The 23314-nt window shown below is 39.8% G+C and overlaps 2 protein-coding genes across 3 annotated transcripts in view; both read left to right on the plus strand.

Moving 5' to 3' along the window:
* Positions 1-206: 206 nt before the first annotated feature.
* Positions 207-3622, plus strand: LOC117792383 (protein unc-45 homolog B). Its single transcript, XM_034632507.1, has 3 exons — positions 207-434; positions 503-1796; positions 1868-3622. The coding sequence occupies exons 2-3, from the start codon at positions 524-526 to the stop codon at positions 3433-3435; spliced, it is 2841 nt and encodes a 946-aa protein (XP_034488398.1). The 5' UTR covers positions 207-434; positions 503-523; the 3' UTR covers positions 3436-3622.
* Positions 3623-20508: 16886 nt separating this feature from the next.
* Positions 20509-23314, plus strand: part of LOC117791615 (alpha-protein kinase 1) — a 47847-nt gene continuing 45041 nt past the window's right edge. The window contains exon 1 of one of the 2 annotated variants that reach the window (XM_034631417.1): positions 20509-22038. In XM_034631417.1, the coding sequence (XP_034487308.1) occupies positions 20903-22038 (1136 nt within the window). In that variant the 5' untranslated portion in view covers positions 20509-20902. The remainder of the gene's footprint in view (positions 22039-23314) is intronic. The other variant, XM_034631418.1, reaches the window with a different exon arrangement.

Consider the following 23314-nt stretch of genomic DNA (forward strand, 5'->3'; position numbering starts at 1 on the left):
TAAGATGACGAACTTAAAATATTCATTAAAATGTCTACGTTTATTTTATCCAACTTTCAATTTCAAATTTTCCTCAAATTATTACTTTATTGCGAAATTATTGGTCAATGAACTAAAATAAGTTCACATTTGAATTGTGCGCCGTCTCAGCGGAACCTGGGTAAGCAGCATTGACCAGCTGATTGTCGACGTTAGCAGGTGAATGTCAAGTTGAAAACTGTTGCTGCCGCAACTTTTTTGTTTTTCCTTTTGGACGTTATTTATATATAGAACTTAGAAGCAGTTGCTTGATATTTTCAACGCAGCGTGCTTGTTTTTCACGCTACTGTGTCTGTGTGAGCGTGTATGTGTGTGTGTGTGTGGGATCGAGAAGTTTCTGCAGCTATTGAATTTAGGCCAAACGGTATAAGAAAAGCGCATATTTTACCAAAATCGTGAGACACTCGCATTGATATTTAAGCAGCTGAAACGTTCAAAGCTTAAATAATTGTTTTTCATTCAGCAAACTGCAAATTGTATAATCATGACCACCGACGATACTACTGCTGCCGCTGCCATCAGCCACAAGGACAAGGGAAACGAAGCATTTAAGGCCTCCCAATGGTCGGAGGCAGTGCAGCAATACAGTTTGGCCATCAAGCTGGGAGCCAAGCACAAAGAGTTGCCCGTGTTTTACAAAAATCGAGCTGCCGCTTATCTGAAATTGGAGCAGTACTCGAACGCTTTGGATGATTGTACAGAGTCGCTGCGTCTGGCACCCAATGATCCAAAGGCGTTCTTCCGACGTGCCCAGGCATACGAGGCATTGAGCAAACCGGAGGAGGCATACAGGGATGCCACGGCGCTGTTCAAGGCCGATCCGGGTAACAAATCAGTGCAACCAATGCTGCAACGTTTGCATCTTGTTGTGCAGGAGAATGCAGCTCGTAATGCCAAAACGTCAACAAAGGTTACTCAAATGATGGAACTCACCTTTGACATCGCTGCTCCCATCGAGAAGCGACGCTCAGCGGCCAATAATCTCGTAGTGCTGGCCAAGGAACCAGCTGGCGCAGAGCTGATGTACAAGGAACAGTGCATACCAAAAATTGCTGTGCTGGCTAAAGTGGAGAAGGATCATGATATTTATCTGAACATGGTGCGTGTGGTGGCATCTTTGTGTGAAAACAGCGTGGAGCGCACTAAAGGAGTTCTCACTGAACTGGGAATACCGTGGTTCATGCGTGTTCTAGACCAAAAGCACGAGGATTGCGTAAGCACCGCCCAGTTTTGTCTGCAGAGCATTATTAATGCGCTGTCTGGCCTAAAGAACAAGCCCGACGCCAAGCCCAACAAGGAGCTCTGTACTCGGAATAGTCGGGAGATTGATTCATTGCTCACGTGCCTGGTTTACAGCATTACAGATCGCACGATTTCGGGCAAGGCACGTGATGCTGTTATTGAGTTGCTCACACGCAACGTACATTATACGGCTTTGGAGTGGGCGGAGCGTTTGGTGGAGATACGCGGTCTGTGCCGCTTGCTGGAGGTGTGTTCCGAGCTGCAGGATTACAAATACGAGAGCGCTATGGATATAACTGCCTCCTCGAGCACCATTGCCTCCGTCTGTTTGGCCCGCATCTATGAGAACATGTACTACGATGAGGCCAAGCTACGTTTCACAGATCAGATCGATGAGTTTGTTAAGGACAAGCTGCTGTCGCCCGATATGGAGTCCAAGGTGCGTGTGACTGTTGCGATTACGTCGCTGCTCAGCGGCCCCCTCGACGTGGGCAATCAAATAGTGGCCAGAGATGGTAAGTCGGCAGTGATTATGACTGATATTAAAGTCAACTCTTTTAAATTTACTGTCTTGTTCCTTTTGCAGGTATTCTACAGATGATACTGGCCATGGCAACCACAGATGATTTGCTGCAGCAGCGCGTGGCCTGCGAGTGTCTAATTGCTGCCTCCTCGAAGAAGGACAAGGCGAAGGCGTTGTGCGAACAGGGCGTGGAAATACTCAAGGGACTGTATCACTCGAAGAACGATGCAATTCGTGTACGCGCTCTCGTTGGCTTGTGCAAGCTGGGCAGCTATGGAGGTCAGGATGCGGCCATACGACCATTTGGCGATGGTGCTGCCTTAAAGCTAGCCGAAGCTTGTCGCCGTTTTCTCATCAAACCTGGCAAGGATAAGGATATACGACGTTGGGCGGCCGACGGGTTAGCCTATTTGACATTGGATGCAGAGTGCAAAGAGAAACTGATCGAGGACAAGGCTTCCATACATGCTCTAATGGATTTGGCACGCGCAGGCGATCAATCTTGTCTGTATGGCGTCGTCACGACATTTGTAAATTTGTGCAATGCATACGAAAAACAGGAACTGGTGCCGGAGATGGTGGAGCTGGCCAAGTTTGCCAAACATCATATACCCGAAGAGCATGAGCTGGACGATGTGGATTTCGTTAACAAACGCATCACTATTCTGGCCAACGAAGGCATCACCACGGCGCTTTGTGCGCTGGCCAAAACCGAAAGCCATAACTCACAGGAGCTGATTGCACGCGTGCTGAATGCTGTCTGTGGACTCCAGGAGCTGCGCGGCAAGGTGGTTCAAGATGGAGGCGTCAAGGCCCTGTTACGCATGGCGCTGGAAGGCACCGAGAAGGGCAAACGACATGCCAGCCAGGCGCTGGCACGCATTGGCATCACCATCAATCCTGAGGTGGCATTTTCTGGCCAAAGGTCGTTGGATGTTATACGGCCGCTATTGAATCTGCTGCTGCAGGATTGCACAGCTCTGGAGAACTTTGAGTCGCTGATGGCCCTGACTAATTTGGCCTGCATGAATGAGAGCGTCCGACAGCGTATTATTAAGGAGCAGGGCATCTCGAAGATTGAGTTTTATCTTATGGAGGATCACTTGTATCTGACACGGGCTGCTGCCCAGTGTATCTGCAACTTGGTCATGTCGGACGATGTTGTGAAGATGTTTGAGGGTGAAAACGATCGCGTCAAGTTTTTGGCTTTGCTCTGCGAGGATGAAGATGAGGAAACGGCTGCGGCCTGTGCCGGTGCTCTGGCTATGCTAACCTCTGTGTCGACCAAGTGCTGCGCTAAGATTCTGGACATTGCCAGTTGGTTAAATATATTGCATACGCTCATTGCTAATCCCAGTCCTTCGGTTCAACATCGTGGCACTGTTGTCATCCTTAACATGATCAACGCTGGTTCTGAAATTTCCAAAAAACTCTTCGATACAGACATCATGGAGCTGCTCAGCGGCTTGAGTCAGCTAGCTGATGATACTCGTGCCAAGGCCAGAGAAGTAGCCACACAATGCCTGGCGGCGGCGGAACGGGATCGCATCATCGAAAGATCCGATGACGCCGAAATCCCAGATGTCTTTGCCGAGAGTGCCAAAATCACCGAAATTGTCGACGACGATTGAGTGCCTTCCCACAAGAGAATCTATTTTCAATTATTCATTTTATCTACTCACTTCTCAGCAAATTTTTCACTGTGTCATCTGGAATTTAACTTATATTTATTTTTGCCAATTGTACTTAAGCTAAAAATGTTCTATTTAAATCATGTACGAATTTATAATAAATTCAGCAAAATGTTTCGTTTAAAAAGTTGTGCTGAGCTTTCAAGACTAGTAGATAGCCTGTAAAAATCAACAAAAATGGAAGGAGAAGTCGTGCAATCGGCAAATAATACATCGAGTTACAAATACCGATTTTTCACAAATTCTATTTTTTTATAAAAGACGGAAAGTATGAAAAAAGTGTTGAAAAAATAGAGTTTTAAAATTTTTACACAGAATCAAATTAGATGCGAAATAATGAAAAAGTAACATTCCGCAGCAAAATTGGTTAAGAAATGACAAAGTGATGAGAGCTTTAAGGTTTTTAAACAAAATGCACAATGATGGAAAACAATAGAATTTTAAAAATTGTATTTAGATTTAAATTACAGGCGAAATAGTAAAAAATTTAACATTTCGCAACGATTTGTAAAGATTTGTAAAAAATATGACAATTTATAGATGTTGAAAACGATTCAAGAGAAGTATGGAAAAAATGGACAGTGATGGAAAACAATAGAATTTAGAAATTTTGATACAGATTTAATTTGAAAAAACTTACATTTCGCAACAAAATCGGTTAAGATTTGTCAAAGCTATGACAGTTTGACTACAAATTGCTTATACACTTTTCCTTCTGGTTACGTGGTATACAAACTTGATTAATTCTGAAAATTTGCAGCTCCCGTTGCGTCGCTTACCCCCGCTGAGCAGCTGTTACACTTTTGGCTTTATTGGGTAACTTTTGTTGGCTGGTTGTGTTGCTGTAAACGTCATGAAACTGCGTGGGTTGCCATTTTGGGGTTTGGCGGCAGTTTTAATTTGATTTCATCTCCCAACATACTTAGCAAAACATAAAATTAAGTGCATTTAAGGACTTGTTGCACATTACAAAAATTGTTAATGGAAATTTGTAGTCTGTATATGAGCTCAGTTGGGTGTTGAATGGAGTTAAGAGATTCGCGAATCTGTCTTAAGTTATGTTCCCACATTGCAACTGGCTTGGCAGCAGCAGCAGCAGCTAGAGTATTCATTCCAACACTTAAACTGACATTAGCCGACGGTCTCGGAAGAACTTCTAATGCACAAATAATTGCAGTAGCTGCCGCCAGTAGCTTGGCAGAGGATGCAGAGCTCCCAACTCCCAACTCCCATCTCTCAGCTCACAGTCTATTCTTTTTCTCTTAGTATTTTTTTTCAAATTGCTCAATTTCAATGAAATATTATTAAATAAATTAATGTAGCGTTAATTCATTTTGCTTTTCTGAAGAAAATAGCTGTAGATCTTGAGACCTGCTGAGCGGCAGCAGCTGCAACAGCTCATCCTAATACTAATTCTAATCCCAATCTTGGCTTGACTTGGACCTAACGGTAAACAAACTTTAGAAATATATACATATATGTAGTTACACATAGTACATATACGAATTGAGTTGCCAGTTGGCACTGCAGCCCACCAATCCCCCCTCCACAATAAGTTTGGCAGACATGCGCTGCATTAACCCAATTGGGCCTTGATACGAGTACGAATACTTCGCCTTTTGTTTGGCTCTGGGCTCTGGCCCGGAATGTGACAATTGATGGACTTGATATGGTCCTATAAGCAGACTACACAATGACAAATGAAAGCGTTGCCATTGTTAAAGACTGTTAACAATAAGAAAGCAGCATTTACTTAAATAAAAGAACCTATACTTATGACTAGGCTATCTGATATTAAGTACTTATGGAATTGGGTTTATCTAAAATTATTATTTGGGTTGATCTTTTCAATGAAAAAAGGCTTTGAGATTTAAACTTGACTCTTGTGTATTAGTATAGCTACAACTTTAATTTCGGATAGCAGGACTAAACCCATCCAAAGATTGGGTATCTAAGATTGATCTAAGTTGATTTATTTTCCTCTCAGCAAATTAATTTATTATCGCGGTTCTTTTACGAATTTTTTAATTGTCTCATTCTTGGCATAATTGCCCATATTAATTATGAGTCATTGACATTTGATTCGCATATAGTCTTAATTTAATAATTATATTCAGAATACATATTAAAAAAAATGCATGCTTAAATAAGGAATTTGAAGCTTAAATTTTAGAATGCAAACATTTGTGTTTATATTTTATTTATCTTATTTTAATTAACGCTATTATCACTTAAATCGACCCAAATAGTTAGAATTCTTTTCTATATCTCTCTGCAGCTATTTCATGCACAATCAGTCCGTACGAGTATTTTTATCTATGGAGTTGCATTGATTGATTGCACTCATTTTAATGCCGTTCTCAGCGACAGATTGTCACCCAGCTGCATTCCAAACTAATCAGCACGTAAGATTCACATTGTGAAAAGTGAAACCAGATAGCTGAACAGTTTCTGCTAAATGCTGCTGGTTCCATAACGATCTTACATCAATGGAGCACTATCGATTGCCGGACTGTGGACCACTTGCACTTTCAACACTTTGTGGAAAATCATTCTACGCGAACAACTTTCATCTTGACTCTCGCACTTTCGTCCAGTGCAATCGGTCAGTATGGGGAGTTGTTCGCCTCCGGGGCCAGCCATGAATACCCATCCGCACCGATGGGAGCTTTGTAATTTGCATATTTTCCGCATGTGCAGACGAGACGCGCGTCATCTCTCTCTTTGACTCATTCTCTCTCTCTCTCTTACCCTCTCTACACAGAAAAAAAATCCATTCTAAAAATAAGGTTTAAAAAACTTGAATTTTTTAAGTATGTATTCGGGATAAAATTCTTAAATTAAGATATTACCTACATAAAATTGCAACGATATTAAAAACTCAACATTAAAAAAGTCAAAGAAGCCTATATTATTTGATCTAACTGAATAAAAATCTTTCAGAAGGCCAAAAACAAAAATATTGTTGAGAAAAATTGGGCTTGATTTAAGTATTTTGTACTTGGCTTAAAAGAATCCGAGATTATCGCATTGGATTAATTTTATCCCAGAATACGGAATTTTTTTTTCTGTGTATGTGCCTCTGTGTGACTATGTGTGGCAGTTTATTAAACACAAATATTGACATGAAAATCGGCTTTCGATTTTTATATATGAACGTGCGACAAATTGTGCGTCGTCTGCGTTGCATGCTGCAGTTGCTCCACAAAACGAGATTAAATGGAAAGTGAAGTTGCGCATGCGTCGCCAATCAAGCGCAGCGCCCGTATTGGACCGGCTCTTCAGTCTCGCAGTCTCGCAATATCGCGGTGTCTCCGTTTCTCAGTGTCTCAGTGTCTCCGCTTTTCGGTCTCTCGCCTGTCTCAGTTTGTCTGCGTAATTAGGACAAAATGTCTAATGTTGACCAGGCCAAAAAGCAAATACTCGTAGTCGTCCATCGTCTGGTTTCGTTTTTGGCTTACGCACTTGACGATCATTTTACCCAGCCGAATGCAACTGGCTTATAAATTGTTGAAGTTGTTGTTGCTGTCGTTGTTGTCGGTTTTTTATTGTTGTTACTGGACTTAAGCCGATCCATCTGGCTGGTCACTTGCACTGCACGCAACTTTTACTCAGGTGGAAAGTTCTTCTGTCAACGCTTTGATTTGATTAGCGGCAGATGCGCAAGCAAAGCATATGAATAGAGGATAAGGGATGGGGCAGGGGCAGGGGCAGTGGCAGTGGCAGTGGCAGGGAAAGGGGACTCATGTTAGTGAGAAAGTCACGACACTTGGGCTGAAACTGAAAGTTGGGCCAACTTATGGCTTAGCTTAATTAAATATTTGACAATTTAAGAAAAACAAATGCGATCTCTGAATGAAAATGAAAGCTTTGGACTTCACATAGATCTTTTTATTTGGGGTAACAATAGATTGATGAGCACGTTGTATTTTAAGCTGTTGATCTTTCAAAGTTCCCATATATTGTTCGTTGTAGGTGTTGATTTTTAATGGTTTCACTTTATTAGTAAGAGAGAGAATATATCAATATCGATATTATTGAGGCTTAAAATCTAAATGATAATATATATGTCAAAAGTGTTTATTTGATAAGTTGCCCCATATGTAGCTGTAACAATTGTTTTCAAATAATAATAAGTATTGAAATGTTGATTATTTGTTAAGTTGTTTAATTACCCGATATGTAAATGTAGCATTTACATCTTTAAAATAAATTCAGTTTGCTGATTTAATTTTTGTTCAATGGGGATAGGATATTCCATCAAAAAACTGTCACTAGCTGCTGATTACAAATACTACTGCAATAATAGTGAAAGCTGAAAGCTATTAATCGGCTTGGCTATGAAATTGGAAAAGGGATTTCATGCTCATCTCAGATGTTAGAAAAACAATTATAAAACATTTTTCACACAATGTGCAAATGCACAAGTAGAAAGTTTTCGGTTAGCTTTTGCAATAGAAACAATTAAGGTAAAAACTGCAAGCTCAGCGTAATGAAAGCTAAAAAATATTGCAGATTGTCGATGGCTTTCCATAGCCTTAATGAGCGCACTTGGATGAGTGTACAGTTTGAGAGTGACTGGATGTAAAAGGTAGATGCTGTATGGAAGTTGTGTGGTCGTCGTCCAATGACTTAAATCGCTTGACAAATGCCCAGCAATTGACATAAACTTGGTTAGCCAGAGTGCTAGTGGTCTAATTATGGGTCCGATCTGATCGGTTATTTCCTTCGCTCTTCACACAATGATATGCTGCTTCTTTCCCTGCTCCATTTGCCGCAATTCAAATGCCCGGCAATCTTTTCAATTATTGCTTATCATTGCGAATGCAATGGGCACGTCGATGGGCAGACAAATGTCATTAGTGGAGGGCACCAAATGGTGCATGCAACATTGTTGCCTCTTTGTCAGTTGCCTTACAGCCACGCAGGCAGGCACATCTCACTAATGGCCACATTGCCACATGTTGCACATTTGAATGCTTAGCATATTTTGTGTCCAGTCCATGCCCTTGCCCATGTTGCTCCTTTTTTTTTTATCTTAAAACCAGCGCAACCATTTGATGATACGAGTATAAATTCCAAATTTTTAGCTATCGCTTGATACAATTTCAACGATACGTTTCGCTGGCTTTTTGACTTTGTTGTTGGCTCTTTGCCGCCGCAGCATGCAACATGTTGTTGCCACTTTTATTTCGGCTTTCAATGGCTTTTCCTTTGGCCAGTTGTTTGATTAATTGCCATGCCAAGAAAACGGAAAACGTTTTACAAAATTTATCACTCTTGTCAGGAGAGGATCGGTGAAGCTGTGGTCGACGGGGGGATAGAGAAAGAGGAAGCCAGGTATCAAGTTCCGGTCAATAGCTGTTGACAAATGTTCGCAATTAATTTGCTCAGATTTGAAGCCGACCTTCAAAGAAGGCGAAAGTTTGCCACTGTCTTGAATGCTGTTAAATTCAATTGCACTTGAAAGACAATATTTCTGTCTTGTATTATTAATGTCGAATATAAAATCATGCTAAATTTAAGAAAAACTTAATATAATATATTTTCCATAATTCTCTGTCTCTGTATTTAAAACTAACTGCAATACATATATTTACAAACAAATATTATCAATTTATATTTAGAGCGATTAGACTGACTTAATTAGTTGATTTTGATTTTGCAGGTATTATTTTCAAATAAATATTGGTGGTGATATAATGAAATTACCCGTAGATGGCTTACCACACTTTTATGATGGGTCAGATAAACAGAATATAATATAATCACCACATTCCTGAGCAGCGTACGCACGAATTGTATATCGTCTAGCATACTCTTTAATTATGTAGTTGGGTAGGCCTTTTCGTATATGTATGTGCAAACTTTGGCGCATTTTATGGACCACTCATTAGATGGGGCCCTAGATTGCGATAGGGACTGGGCCGCTCCTTTATGACGTCGACTTTGCAGTTGAAATAATATCAACAGACGTTAACAACGCGCACGGCTCATTATAATGGGCGGCACTTTATTTAAATGAGCGCACGGCACATCATTAACAAGGCAAACGGCAAACGGCGGACAGTGGACAGTGGACTGTGGCCTGGACTTGGTCTTTGCCATGGTCTTTGTCTTTGGCCATTGGAAGGATGGAGGATGCGTCTTTATTAGCGGACGACCGCACGCACCGACAGCAGCGACCAAAACGATTTCATAATATCTCAATTGAGGCTTGGAACGGGCTCTTTGACTGCGGCTGGCTCCATTGGACAGCGCCCATCAAAACATTGCTCACTGCACAGTGGTGTGCGGCTATTTAAAACTGAAAATAAATTATGTAAAAAATCAATCTATTTAATAAACTAAGACAAATAATTTAACAGCAAATTAGTCAAGTAATTTATTAAAGTTTTTTTCTTTAAGTCTTAAATAAATTAAAGTAAAAAGAAAACTATTAAATGAAAGCATTATACAGCGTTTTGTTAAACAAATTAGCTTTACCTGCAATATATACTAAAATTTATAGATAAAAAATACATTTAAATATTTTATTTAATTGTTCATTAGACAATTTTTATTAGTTGGCAGGTAAGACATAAATAAATTTTAATTTTTTATTTGACAACTTATTATAAGATTGTTTTTACAACCAGCTTAAATCAGTGTGCCTCAGCGGTTGGTGCCTTAATTGGTTTCTTAGAACTAGCAGCTCGCCCTTCCTCTTAAGTTCTTTGGTTAGTTGGTGCTTTGGTACCGTTCTGGTTCCTTGCTTTGGCTCTAACTCTATCTCTGCTTGTCGCTCTAGCTTTGCCTTCTATCCCGTCTTCTGAGTCTGGCTTGGACTGTGGCTCTGCTCTCTAGTTCTATGTGCGTTTTCCTATTACGCGTCGGCTTCTTCATCTGCGCCCGTTGTGCCCGCTAATTAAGGTCGTCAGCGGCCTGCGCTTTTGTGCGTTTGCAAATTACCCCGCAATTGGCTAAAGGCTATCGGCACTAGGCAGACAGCCACCAACTGGCAACAACAAGTGCCGAAGGAGGGAGGGGTGATGGGGCTGTGTTAGAGATTCACTTGGTAATTGCGTGCAATGCCTCTTGGGCATCTCAGTGACTGCTAAACTGTGAATCGATTGATTCGCTTTGGTGAAAATTTCGCTTTTGCCATGGCATCGATTTCATTTTCAATTGTATCATTAACAAAATTTTATGAAAATCATAATGTTCTATGGTTGAAAAGCTTAGTTTACTTAATTATGGTTTCGTCTATAAAATTCTTAGAAATATAGAATGTCTTTTAATTTTCAATTTAATTCAATGGGCTTGTATGTCTCCTGGCAGAGAATAAGGCCTCCACTTTAGCTGCCAAGAATTGAGGTTTATATTTGAGTAGCTTACCAATACTTTATCATTTGCATGCACATATATACAGAGTATCTTTTAGTTAACTATTGGTACGAAATTTAATTTGTATATTTTATTGAAACAATCCAAAGTTTATCTCGTGACTTGTGGCTTTAAAGCAACTTGTAATTAAACGCCCATTAAGACATCATTTGGTCAATCAATCAAAGCGTGCATCATCGAAGACTGCCTCCATAACTACGGTGGCAATCATTTTGGCAGCATTTCCGCTCATCCTTGACACAAATTTGAGTAACTATTTTCGATATTTGTGCGTAATTATGACAGCAAATGGACATCAAAGTCGAAACAAGTCGAAAGTCAATATAAATATTAAAAAGAAACAGATAAATATCAGAGAGATATCGAACAGACGCAAACAATTAAGCAACACAAACCCACAATGGTTTGTTTATTGTTACAAATCATTTGCCATTATTTAATGTGATTTGTTGTTTTTGCTTTCGCCCTCGTACTCGCAGATACATGTGTATCTACAAAGTAGTTAATTACGCGCGTGTATCTGTCAGATACATGCGTCGAATATTTACCAGAAAAACGCCAGAGGCCAAAACTGCCACAGACGAAGCTAATCAACTGCTCAACTGGCCCTAACTTTGTGGCATTTATAGACCCAACCGAAGTGATATCAAAAGACCCGAAAAAAAACAATAATATTATAAATAAAAATGCAAATCGCTTGAAGTTCACCTAAAACTTTAACATTAATGCCCCAGAGATGCCTCGGCGCAAAATTGGCCCCATGGTCATAATGTTACGCCGAAATTATTAGCACTTTGTTATTTTCGCCTGCCACGCCTCTTTCTTGTACGCATTAGCACTAAATTCAAATGTACAACACACATACATATATAGACACATACACACAAACACATGCATGTACACTTCCAGTTTGTGGGAAACTGTTAGGCTAGAGTTTGTCTTGATACTTCCAATGGGCTGCCTCCATGGTTAATTTAGATTAAACATTTTTTATAAAGACTTAAAGATAAATAAAATATTGAAAATTGTGAAGATATTGCAAATTTTGGAACATTTTTAAGTAATAATGGCTAACTTATTTTTAGCGGAAGGGTTTGTTAACGTTCCGGCACTTTGATGACACTTGGTACATCTCTGTATCCAAACGTAGGATTGAGGAAGTTATTTGGCCTATAGACGCCTCAATCTTGCGCAATTTGTCGACGTCTTGCCTTTTTCTGTTTTTGTTTTTCATATGTTGGCCATAAGCGACCGCAGCTGACAATTGCTGACCGCTGTGAACCGCGTTGCTTGATGCAGCAGCATCATCATCAGTTTAATCATCATCATCATGATGATTGTCTATGGTGGGCTGGCATCTTCACCTTTTGCCGACTTTCCATGCTTCGCTTTTCACTTTCTTTGCACGACGAAACTTGCTACATGACAGGCGAATTTTCGTAGCTTAAATTAAAAAAAAAAATACGAGGAGAGAAAAAAAGTTATAGGAAAAAAAAAAATAAGAAATAAATGCAAATTGCCAGCGTGTGTCGCGACTTCCTAGCAGCATCGCGTAATTAACATTCGAGTTGTCTTTTGTTGCTGCTGGTGAAATTGTGCGCTGCGCTTTCGTAATGAGGAAATAAATGTGGCCAAATGCGTTGGCGTCGATGTCGACGTCGAAGTTGACGTTGACTTTAGCTGCATTTGCTGGCAGACGGCTGATAAGCCGCAGCAGACGAAGACGACCGACAACGCAGCTGGTTGAAGTCATTGCACCCGCTTGGCTGCGGTTTCACATGCCAGACTTATCGTCTTGTATCGTTCAGCTGATAAACTGGCGAGCTCGCAAGTTCGTGTCTTGAGTCTTTTGTTTTGGCTAGCTATGTGAAAAGTGTTTGGGCTTTCCATACGCAAGTCATTGCTTAACTGTCGACTTATATGCACTCATATACATATTATAGTCCTGTCCAATTGCATAAAATTCTATTATAATTCAGAAGTCACCACGCCCCTTCTCTCATGCCACACGCCCCTCAACCATAAACTGGCCATCACATTGCGAATGTCAATTGCTAAGCTCATCCAGCTAAATGGATGCTACGTGCTGCAATTTCAATGCTCGAGATACCGCTAATAAAAGTCAAGGCCCCCATCCCCTTACCCTCATCAGATGTGGTTCCCATGTGAGTTGTTGTTGTTGTTATTGTTGAAGACGAGCGATGGGAGGCCTCTTGTTCCCACAGCATTTTGAGACGGATGTTGATTAGCAACAAAAACGCAACATAATTAAAAGTAAATGTGCTGATAATTATCATTTACGTATTATTATTAAAAACATCTTCGATATCGATCTAGATATAGTTGTAGTTCTCTAACTTGAATTAGACACATAATTAAATTCTAATAATACATATATAAATAAGCATAGAAAATTTAATCTCATAATGCATATATCTTCGTAATGAGTCTGACAAAGCGTTTTGTTGCACCTGTTGATCTAGCTGTTTCTTAATAAAAATTTAAGTTTTAATCTACTAAGTAGATTCTACTTCTTTTGATAATTTTTTTTATTAAATCCAAAATAAAATTTCAGGTTTTGACTCAAGATTCTTAAATTGATAAATAATTTTAGTACTAACTTGTATTTATATATATTATATAAATCGTTTAAATTGTGCTAAACTGATTACTGTAGCATTCAGCACATAGCCAGCCGGAAGCGGAAAATATAAAACTATACAATATAGCCAAGTGCATGTTGCAGGCAGTTCGAGTCTGTTGGCTAATTTGTTGATTTCTTGGAAGCGCTAATCAAAAGTTTAATGCCCAGCCAAGGGAAAGGGTGACTGTGACTTGGGTATGGAATAAAGTAACGCAAACAAAAATCGACAGCAGACAGCTAAAGGCAGAGAGAGAGAGAGAGAGAGAGAGTCAGTGATGCGGGGGGAGGGAGAGAATTGCAACTGCAACTGCAACTGTTGGAAGTGGCTGAACAATTATGCAGCTAAATCCACTTGAGGCGTTGCCCGAACTGGCGCTGCCAAGTGATTCTAATGATGCTTCTAATGATATAGTCAAAAGCAAAGCGAGTGCTCTGGGGCCGAAGTCAGAGTCAGACTCAGAGTCAGAGTTAGAGTTAGAGGAGTCGCTGCTCGAGACAGGCGACGGTAAAAATTGCAGAGAAGGGAGAGGCCGGGTGGGACAAGTTAGCAGTCAACTTGCATGTGCTTAAGTTTAACCCTGCACTGACTAACATGGGTTGATTTAACCACTTTGAAAAGGTAGGCATATTAATGAATTAATATATTAACATCTGCCAATATAATCTAAGTCATAAGCTTATAGAGATTTTTGTAAATTTTTCCACTACTAAAATCATATTTAAAATTAGTCACATATTATATCTTTGTCGTTAACTAATTTCTAAGTAGAATTTCGCCTGCAGTGATAACTTATACATTATTGAAGACACTATAAATATATATATATTTTAAGATTAAGTGAAATAAACTTGAATTTGAATTTGAAAAAAGTTTGAAGATGATGAAATAATTTTTTTTTCGGCCTTATTTTTCACGAAAATTCAAAATTTTGTGAAAAGAATATAATTTTGAAGAATTATTGTCTTAAAAAAATAATCTGAATTTTATTAACCAGTCTTTTTGAAAAGCTGTGTGTTCTTAGTTAACTTAAGGGTTAAGTAAATGTTCTAGCACCAAGTCTGCTGCAATTCTGTGCTTCTGGTGCCACATGCCTGGCAACATCAGCTTTTCCGCTTTGATTTTGCGTTAATCTTGGCTTGCACCTGTTGGTGGTTAGTGGTTGTTGGCTTGTGTTGCCTTCATCTGTTGCGCTTCCCCTCAACTCGGCTGCTGTTGGTGGCTGCTCCTGGTTCCCGTCGATGCCGTTGTTCAATTTTGCGTGCCGTTGCCGCCTCTGTTATTTTAACAATCTGCCATTTAAGCGTAAAAAATGTTGCCTCGTTTCGTGCCGCAGCGTTTTGGGCTATTTGATTTGGCAATCATGGCTGGCGATGGCGCTTTGCCCACTTTGCGGATTCTGCGTTCTGCGTTTTGCTATGATTCCATTTGCCTTGCTTAAGCCTCACTCGCTGCTGCTGCTATTGCTGTTGCAGTTGTTTGTAGTTGTTGTTGTTGTTGTTTGGCCTGGGCGGTGGCTGAATAGGCCGCATTGCGTTTGTCTTTAGGCCGCCTTTTTGGGCAAACATTTGGCTCTTTTTTTTTTTTGGTTTACATTCGCTTGGGCAACTTTGTGTGTAATGTGGCTCTAAATCGATAGAATGAACTATGTGGATTAGTCAAGAGCATGTGGCAATGCGTAGAGTAAGACAAATCTTTTAGCAGCAAAACGAAGAAAAGGATAATTATAATATTCCCTTCTTAATCAAATTAGCAGTACATATGTTAAGTACATCCATTGCTGTAACCTCTTCTCGTCTATTGTAATTTCTAGGGTATAGCATAAAGGAAAACTAGATGCAAGCATCAGAAATGACTAACTGGGCGTTATTGGCCATTACTCAAGCCATTATTCTTAATGCCAATTCTTGACTAATGTCCCAATGGCCAATGGCAAGGTTGTTAGACTGCAGCCCACAGTGAGTACCTCTCCAATCAATACAACGAGTATCAACCCATTGATCATTCCCATTTCCATTCCCATTTCCATTCCTTTTCCTTTTCGCATAGTCAATTTGATAAGTGCCTTGATTCTTTTGCTTTTTATCGTGCGATCGTTAGTCGATATCAGTTTTTAAACGGCAGCAATGGAAAAGCTGCTAAAACTTCAAACAATCAGCTACCAGATTACAGCAACAACAACAACAACAACAATAACAATAACAACAAATACTGCAAACTGTGGCAATTGCGTAAATGATGTTCTAATACAACATCAATTACAATGGCAAGCGGCCCATGGCCAAACGGTAATGATGTTACAGCCTCCAAGATGCGTCTGCACAGTGGTACGACTGCAATTGCAATAATATTGAATGTTAACTGGTATTTTTTTTATTATATTTTTATACTTTATGGTGACTGCCACACCTCATTCAGACTATAAGCATACCCACATTTAACCAGATTCGTAATACCCCTTTAAGCACATTTTCAATGGCTGCAGGTTAGAAAAGGGTTCTGCTGGAATATAATAGTTTTCATTTAATTCTCTTATGGTACATTAGTGATCACCTAAATACAGTGAGCAAAATAAATTCTCTGAGTTTCTAGTTACTGTAAACATGTTTTGCAAAGATTAGACACGACTGTAGTTGCTTTTTAACATATTTCTTAAGTTTTAGTGCAGTGCATAATATAAATCAGCTGTTAAAGCTCTACAAGTCAAACGCAAATTAGCAGAGGCAATTGTTAAATGTATTGTATTGCATCCTCAGGGCAATTGGCACACTTTTTCTTTTTGCCACCTGCCGAAGCACTGTGCGTATGCGTGCGGTGTGCCCACTGAGAGGCGGCTTACGGCATTCACGCCTTGTTGCTGGTTGGTCGTGTAGCTGTTATCGTTGTCGCTGCTGTACCGCTTGTTGCCTCGTCTCGTCTTGCCACAACTCGATACGACTCGATTTGAGTTGATTCGCCTGGTAAATGGCAACTAGCAACTGGCAGAACATGTCCCCGGCTCTCTGGATCTTTCGTCGCGCGTCTCTTGTACGTTTTAAGCAAACAATTTCATGCATGTTGCTGCCGTTGCAACAGCAACTGCAACTGAAACAACAGCAACAGCAGCAGCAGCTAACAACCGTTTTACGCATGCGTGTGCCACGGACTCAGGCCTCAGCTTTAGCCTGTTGCACCTGTTGCCAAAGCGTGTCTCTCCGCCTCCCCCTTCCCCTTTCCCTCTGCTCATCCCTTTGCCGTTGCCCCTTTCCTTGTCTATGCCGCTGCCCAAATGCAATCCCCATCGCCAGCTGCCGATGCATTGCTTCAGTTTATGCTTTAATTGTGGAAATTATGTGACATTTGTTGTTGTTGTCGTTGTTGTTGTTGTCTGTCATAACTAGTAAAGTTGTAATTAAACTGGTGCTGCCACTGCCTGTCCCCATTCCCTGCCATTCCCTGAACAGCCGCCTATGCTCATCTCCTTCAATTGCTGCCTCGTGGCGCTGTTGTTGCCGCCCATGTCTGTGCTCGTCCGTCGGGACTGGGAGACAGTTTTGTGGGTTTTACGCTTGCTGTAAACATTTTACGGTTGTTTATTGCCAACAATTGATGCATGGGTGCTGAGGATGATGAATAGTTGAATTGGAATGCATTGCACAGCCGGTCATGGATCAGCTAGTTGGAATAAATACTTACAAGAGCAAAACAAAACTGATAGCATTCTTAATTTAACTGGATTTATGTCGTAGAATATATCAATAATTATTTGTGGTGTTTATAAAGTTTACTAGACCAAAAATATGAATTTCTGTAAAGAATTACACTTTTGTTTTGCTTGGTCAATTAAATGAATAATAATTCAACTTAATGTGAATACCTTAAATATTAATAATTAAGAACATTAAAAGCTAGTTCAAATTTGCATGATTTATTTATAGTGCTTTTACACTTGGCAAGCACTGTTATCATAGAACTGTTATACTCGATCTAACCACCGAAACTGAACCTTCTTCAACAATTTTGAGTTTCACAACCTTGGAATATAAATATGTCGGTTAGTAATATGTACTTTAATTTAAACCAAATTAAATTTGATCTCTTGTCAAATTAAATAAAGCAGCGCTATAAACACGCCTTTTGATATAACGCCGAACCACTCTAACTGCACTTTGATTGATTTATTGCCTTTTGCTATTGTTGTTGTTGCTGTTGTTTTTGGGCTCATTAACAGGCAAGTTTGTGGCTGCGCTTGAATCTTGAACCCCGATGAACTTGGCCTGCCAACCGCAAACAAAGCAACAACAATAAAACACCCACAGACAGCATTTTAAGACCAAGTCTCTCCCACCCTTTCCCTTATTCTCTTTATCTCTCTCTCTCTTCCTCTCTTCGTTTTGAAATATTTTGCGCTTATTGGGTGTTGACTGCAATACGCTTTAGCTGAACTTTATGGTGTGTTTATAATTGAAATTGTTGCCTAACTATAACGGTTTCGGGTCCAAGTCCAGCTAGTTACAGATCCAATTCGAAATAAACTTTAGCTACAAGTGCAGGTCAACACATTTAGTGTGGCTCTCTCATTAAAATCAAAATTAAAATACCAGCACGTAATCCTATAACAAGCAACAGCTACGAAACACAATTAAGATCTACATTTTTATGGTGTTCAAACTATAAAATTTATATTATTAAATTTCTGTTATAACTACGATAACTGCCACTGTAACAACTGTTTTTCTCGAAAAAAAGACGAGTATGACTAAAATAAAAGCGCCAACTTTATTAAAATTTACTTATAAACGAGAGCATAAAAGAAAAGCGAAAATCAGTGCAGCAGCAACTTAAAAAGCAACAGCAACGATAGTTATGATTATCGTTATCGGAAGCGAGAATAAAACAACAATATTAAAATTATTGAACAACATCGAGAGCTTTGTTACACTACTAAACAGACCTTAGGTGACTTTTTGAAGTCTTAAATGTATTGAATATTAAACAGGGATAGTAAATAATGATTATTTTCTTTTTTTTTCAATTGAAAAAATTATTCATTTCTACTAACTGTAAAAATACGTAAAATATACCAAAATGTTTCTTTAAGGGTAATCTATGCAATTTCACCATGATCTTAAGATTAATAATTTTTTGTATTATTTGTTAATATATTAAAAAAAATTAAAAAATTTTACAAAATTATATTTCCAGTAAATTAATTATGTTTATTTAATTTCTAAAACAGCACCTTCAGTTTTATTTTTGATTCAAAAAAATAAAGCTCAAGAAATAATCATTTATGTATGAGTTTTAGGTATTGTTTTAAGTACAGAGTTACTCAAATTGATTTTTTTTTAAATGTAACAAATTATATTGTACTCGTACAGGGTATTTCCCCAACTTCTAGCTTGCAAACATCTTGACAAAATCATGATACCCTCTTTAAGGCAACTACAGCAATAGCTGCAGTTATGGCCAATTGCAATTTCTCCATTGTCTCGGTCACTTTTTCTTTTTCGCTGGCGAAAAATGAAACCACCGCCGCTTTTGTCGCTGTCGCTGTCGCTGCCGTTGACGTTGCTGTTGGCGTCGTCAACGTCGCAGCACCCGGAAATCAATCAAAGTAAGGGCATTCCACTTCAACATCGATTGCTCGATGGCATCAAATTGCAATGGCCGACTGTTGCTCTTGTTGTTGCTGTTTTTGTAATACGCCGCAAGCGCAGTGGCCACGTTGAGTAAAAAAAGGAAGACAAAAACAATAATAACACACAAACAAAAGGAAGATGAAATGGCAGCAACAAAAACAATACAAAACACGAGCGCCAGCAAAGTCGGCACCAAATTTGGGCACTCTCTCTCTTTCTCTGGCTCTCCGATTGCTCTCTGGCTTACTCACAGCTTCAACTGTCTGCAGCAGGTGCCAAAAGCTCTCTGAGCTGTTGGTTGAGCTTTCAGCTGTTGTTTGTTTTTAGCTGGCTTGCGGTTGTTTCTAGTGCCGGTTGCTGTTGTTGCTTTAGCGTGTTTTCATTGATGAAAATTTTATGGCGCGAATGAGCGGAACGTAGAAAGAGACAGCAAGAGAGAGGGAGAGTAAGAGAGCGTAACTTCCAGCACACTCGTGGCAAGAAAAGTTGGTATAGACAATAAAATGTATACAAAAAATTTAATTATTAATTTGAATGTTTACCTTGATTTGTAAACATGAGTCTCGTACATAGATATGAGAGTTATATACTTCCTGATTTTAAATGTTTCTAATGCATTTTTAACTATCATTAATAGTAACATTTTCTTTGTCAACCTTTGTATATAATTTGGAATGCAGTATTAATAGCTTTAAAATGTCGATATAATACATTAATATGTATATATTATATGTCAAGTAATTGTTTTAATACACATGTATAGTATATACAAGCATATATGTATATATTATTTTATATTTTATTGAGCAAAAAAGTGTGTGTTTTAATTTGTTTGTTCTTTAAAAAAAATTAATAATATAATTAGTGAGAGCTGCTGGGCATTACTATATTGAAAATAATAATAATAAATAAATAATTTACGCTGACCAAGAATATATACTGTATGAGCTAATACATACTTTTTTTTCTTGAATAAATATATAAACAATCACTTGACTAGCTTTATGTATGCATGTAAATCACTACAAAAATATTGCTTGAAAGTCAAGGTTTGAGTTCAGCTCTATATTCGCAGTGTTAACAATTCCCACTCCCATTCCCGTTGCATTTCCCAGCAATCAACACAATCCTCTGCTTAGTGCTGCGAAATTTCGCGAATACTTCAGTCACAGCAACAATAACAACTAACAGCTGTTTTGTGGCTCATGCTCTTGAGCTTGCTGTCTTAAGCGCTCTCGCTCTCCGGCTCTCTCGCTCTCAACAACAGCGGCAGCAGCAGCGACAGCAGCAGCAGGTGTAGCGACAATAACAACTCAGCGAAGAAGTCGTAACAAGTGCCGAGCGGTGCTTTCGTCTGACGCTCTGGCAGTCGACGACAATTCGAGCCGCAGTCGCTGATCAGTTTGAAAACGACTTTCGTGCGAGGCAGACGTGAAGTGGAAGCTTTGAGCTTGTTACAAATTGATAACTGCAACTTTGGCGCGACTCTCGCAGACAACAATCGAAGTGAAATAAGCAAAATATACAAAAAAAAAAAAAAAAAAACCAAATTGAAAAGTGCATGGCAAATTAAAAGAAAAAGTGGCGTGTGAAGCAACTGCAACTGCAACTGCAACAAGTGCAGCAGAAAAGCTCATTGTGATTTTTTGTCGCGTTTTACCGTTGAAAAGTTTTGCGACTTTTCAAAAGTGTTGCCAAGTGTAACACTGAGATATACAGATATTGTTTTTCGAGAGTTACGAAGCTCAGCAAGTGGACATGTCTGCGTCTAAATTGGAGCAGCACTCAAAGCCCATACTGAGTCCAACACGATCCCTTGACGAAGGTTTCGAAAGTGATCCGGATCGGGTTTCAACTGATTCAGAGCATCAAACAAGTGCAACTGCCAACAGCAACAGCAGCAACAACAGCAATAACAACAATAACAATGCCAGCAAGTTGGCACTGCTCAGCTCGGCTGCAACGGGCGGTGCCAGCAGCAATAATACTAACAGCAACTGCAACAGCAGCAGCAACAGCAACAACAATAACCTGACAGACAAGCCAGCAACACGAGTCGGCGGCACTGGCGGTGCACTCAGTTTGGCCGCTCCGCAGCTACAGCGACGCGAATATTTCAAGGAGCAACTGCATCATCAACAGCAACAATTGCAGCAACAACAGCAGCAGCAGCAACAACAGCAGCACAAGCACCAACACCAACTCCAGCACCAACAACAACAACACCAGCAGCAACAGCAACAACGATTGCAATACCAGAAGCAGCGGCAACCGTTGGTGGCCAGCGCCGCCTCCAGCATACACAATCATCGACTGACCAGCGGCGTGTCAGTCGGTGCCGGAGCTGCTGCGTCCGCTGCGGCGGGTTACAGACGCGGACGGCGTCTGCACGTGACGCCTCCAGCACGGAGTGCACTGCGCTCGCATTCCGTGGACGCGATTGGACGTCAGCGTCATGGCTATGATCCCAGCAGTCTTATACTCAAGCACGACGGCAATGGCAATGTGAGCAGCTGCAGCAGCAACGGTGTCGTCACTGGCAACAGTCGCATGCTCAACTACAAGAGCACGTCAACTGGACCAGTTGGCTCCGTGGCGGCATCTGCGGCTGCCGGACAGGCGGCGCTGCTGGTGCAGCCCATTTCAAGTGCAACGCTTTCGCCGCTGGTGGCTGTCGGTGCGGATGGTGTTGGTGTCGGTGTCGATGGTGGCGGCTCATCGCCAGTGATTGCCTCCGCCACGCACAGCTTGTACACATTCTATCCGGCCGAGGGCAATCTGCAGGTGTGGCAAACGGAGTGCGGCGATTTAACCTATAAATCGTCACGGAATATGCATCAATTGCACAAGGCGCCAGTATGCTGGACACAGTCTATTCCCAGACAGGCAAGACGGTGAGTCCTTAGTTGTTAATTTATAACTATAGTAAATAAGGAATTATCAGTTATTCCGAATACAAAGATAAGGAATTGGAATGTTCTACAATATATCGTGTAAAAGGATTACAAATATCTTTTGAAGAAGAAGAGTATACCTAGACCAGAACTGGCTATTCTGTCAGCTTAGTTCAACTTTATATAAACAGAGGAATATCAATTCTCACATAAATTCTTTTTTACTATATTAGAATTCAGTATCTGTTGCGTTATGTCTATGTTGATAACAATTAAATAAATATTTATGCAATAATTATTAAATAATTATTTCTAGACGGTACGCTACCGAGTGCTCAGTAAATACTTATGCTTCAAGAACTTTAATGGTTAAGTTATACTCACTCAATTTGCGAAATTTATGTGTTGATTTATAGTTGCATTAGCTTTCTCATGTCTTAAAGTTGAATTTTTATACTTTAGATATTATTTGTTGTTTTTACATTTTGTTAAACGTTTTCTAGAAATTTTGGCAAATTGCTGTGCTCTGGTTTAAAGCTATTTAAAAGTGTACGCTAATGGGTTAATTGGTTCGCTTTATTTTTGTCCAAAGAGTCAATAGCCATTTCATCTTAGCGCTGCAAAGTGAAAGTCTTCACCAGCTACAATAACAGCAACAACAGCAACAGCAGCAGCAGCAGCAACAACAACAAAGTGGCCCGACCAAGTTGAGGTCTGGGCAAGCGCATGTGTCATTTAACTTGGCCGCGGGGGCTGCAATTAAAATGCCTTCAAAAAATTGTAACATTAAAAAGCGCAAAAGAAATATGTAGAGATGCAAGAAAGCAACAAAAATAACAAAAATTGTTTTACAGCAACAGCGCGATCCTTTAACAGCACAGTGACTCTGTTATGTTTTTACATAATCACACTGTTAAGAGTGACCCCAAATTAAACGCAAAATTGCAATTTTTGAGCTTGGCAAATTTCAGGCACATATAATTTGGTAATTTTGCTCACTTTATTACTTGTTTCAAATGCCTTTTGGGCTATTTTCGGTTCGCATTTGGTTTTTGCTTTTATTGTAAGCGAACAAAACTGAAAATAGCTGCCGAAATGTGTTTGAAATTCCAAATTTGCCTTGAATTTAGCTAATGTTTATGTCTCTGCGCATTTTGTGTGCAACACGAAATGTTGCAAATTTAAAAGGAGGAGGAGCGCGTACTAAAAACAGAAGTGCCGCAGTAAAAAATCAAGTTAAATCATTGGAAATCAATGGATAATTACAGTTAATTAC

This window comes from Drosophila innubila (assembly GCF_004354385.1).
Source record: "Drosophila innubila isolate TH190305 chromosome 3R unlocalized genomic scaffold, UK_Dinn_1.0 2_E_3R, whole genome shotgun sequence".
NCBI classification, from domain to species: Eukaryota; Metazoa; Arthropoda; class Insecta; order Diptera; family Drosophilidae; genus Drosophila; species Drosophila innubila.

Bases quoted from the DNA above. Each gene is read 5' to 3' on its own strand.
- LOC117792383 (XM_034632507.1), top strand. From the start codon at position 524: ATGACCACCGACGATACTACTGCTGCCGCTGCCATCAGCCACAAGGAC. The intron at 1,797-1,867 runs GTAAGTCGGCAG...TTCCTTTTGCAG, and splicing joins TCAAATAGTGGCCAGAGATG to GTATTCTACAGATGATACTG.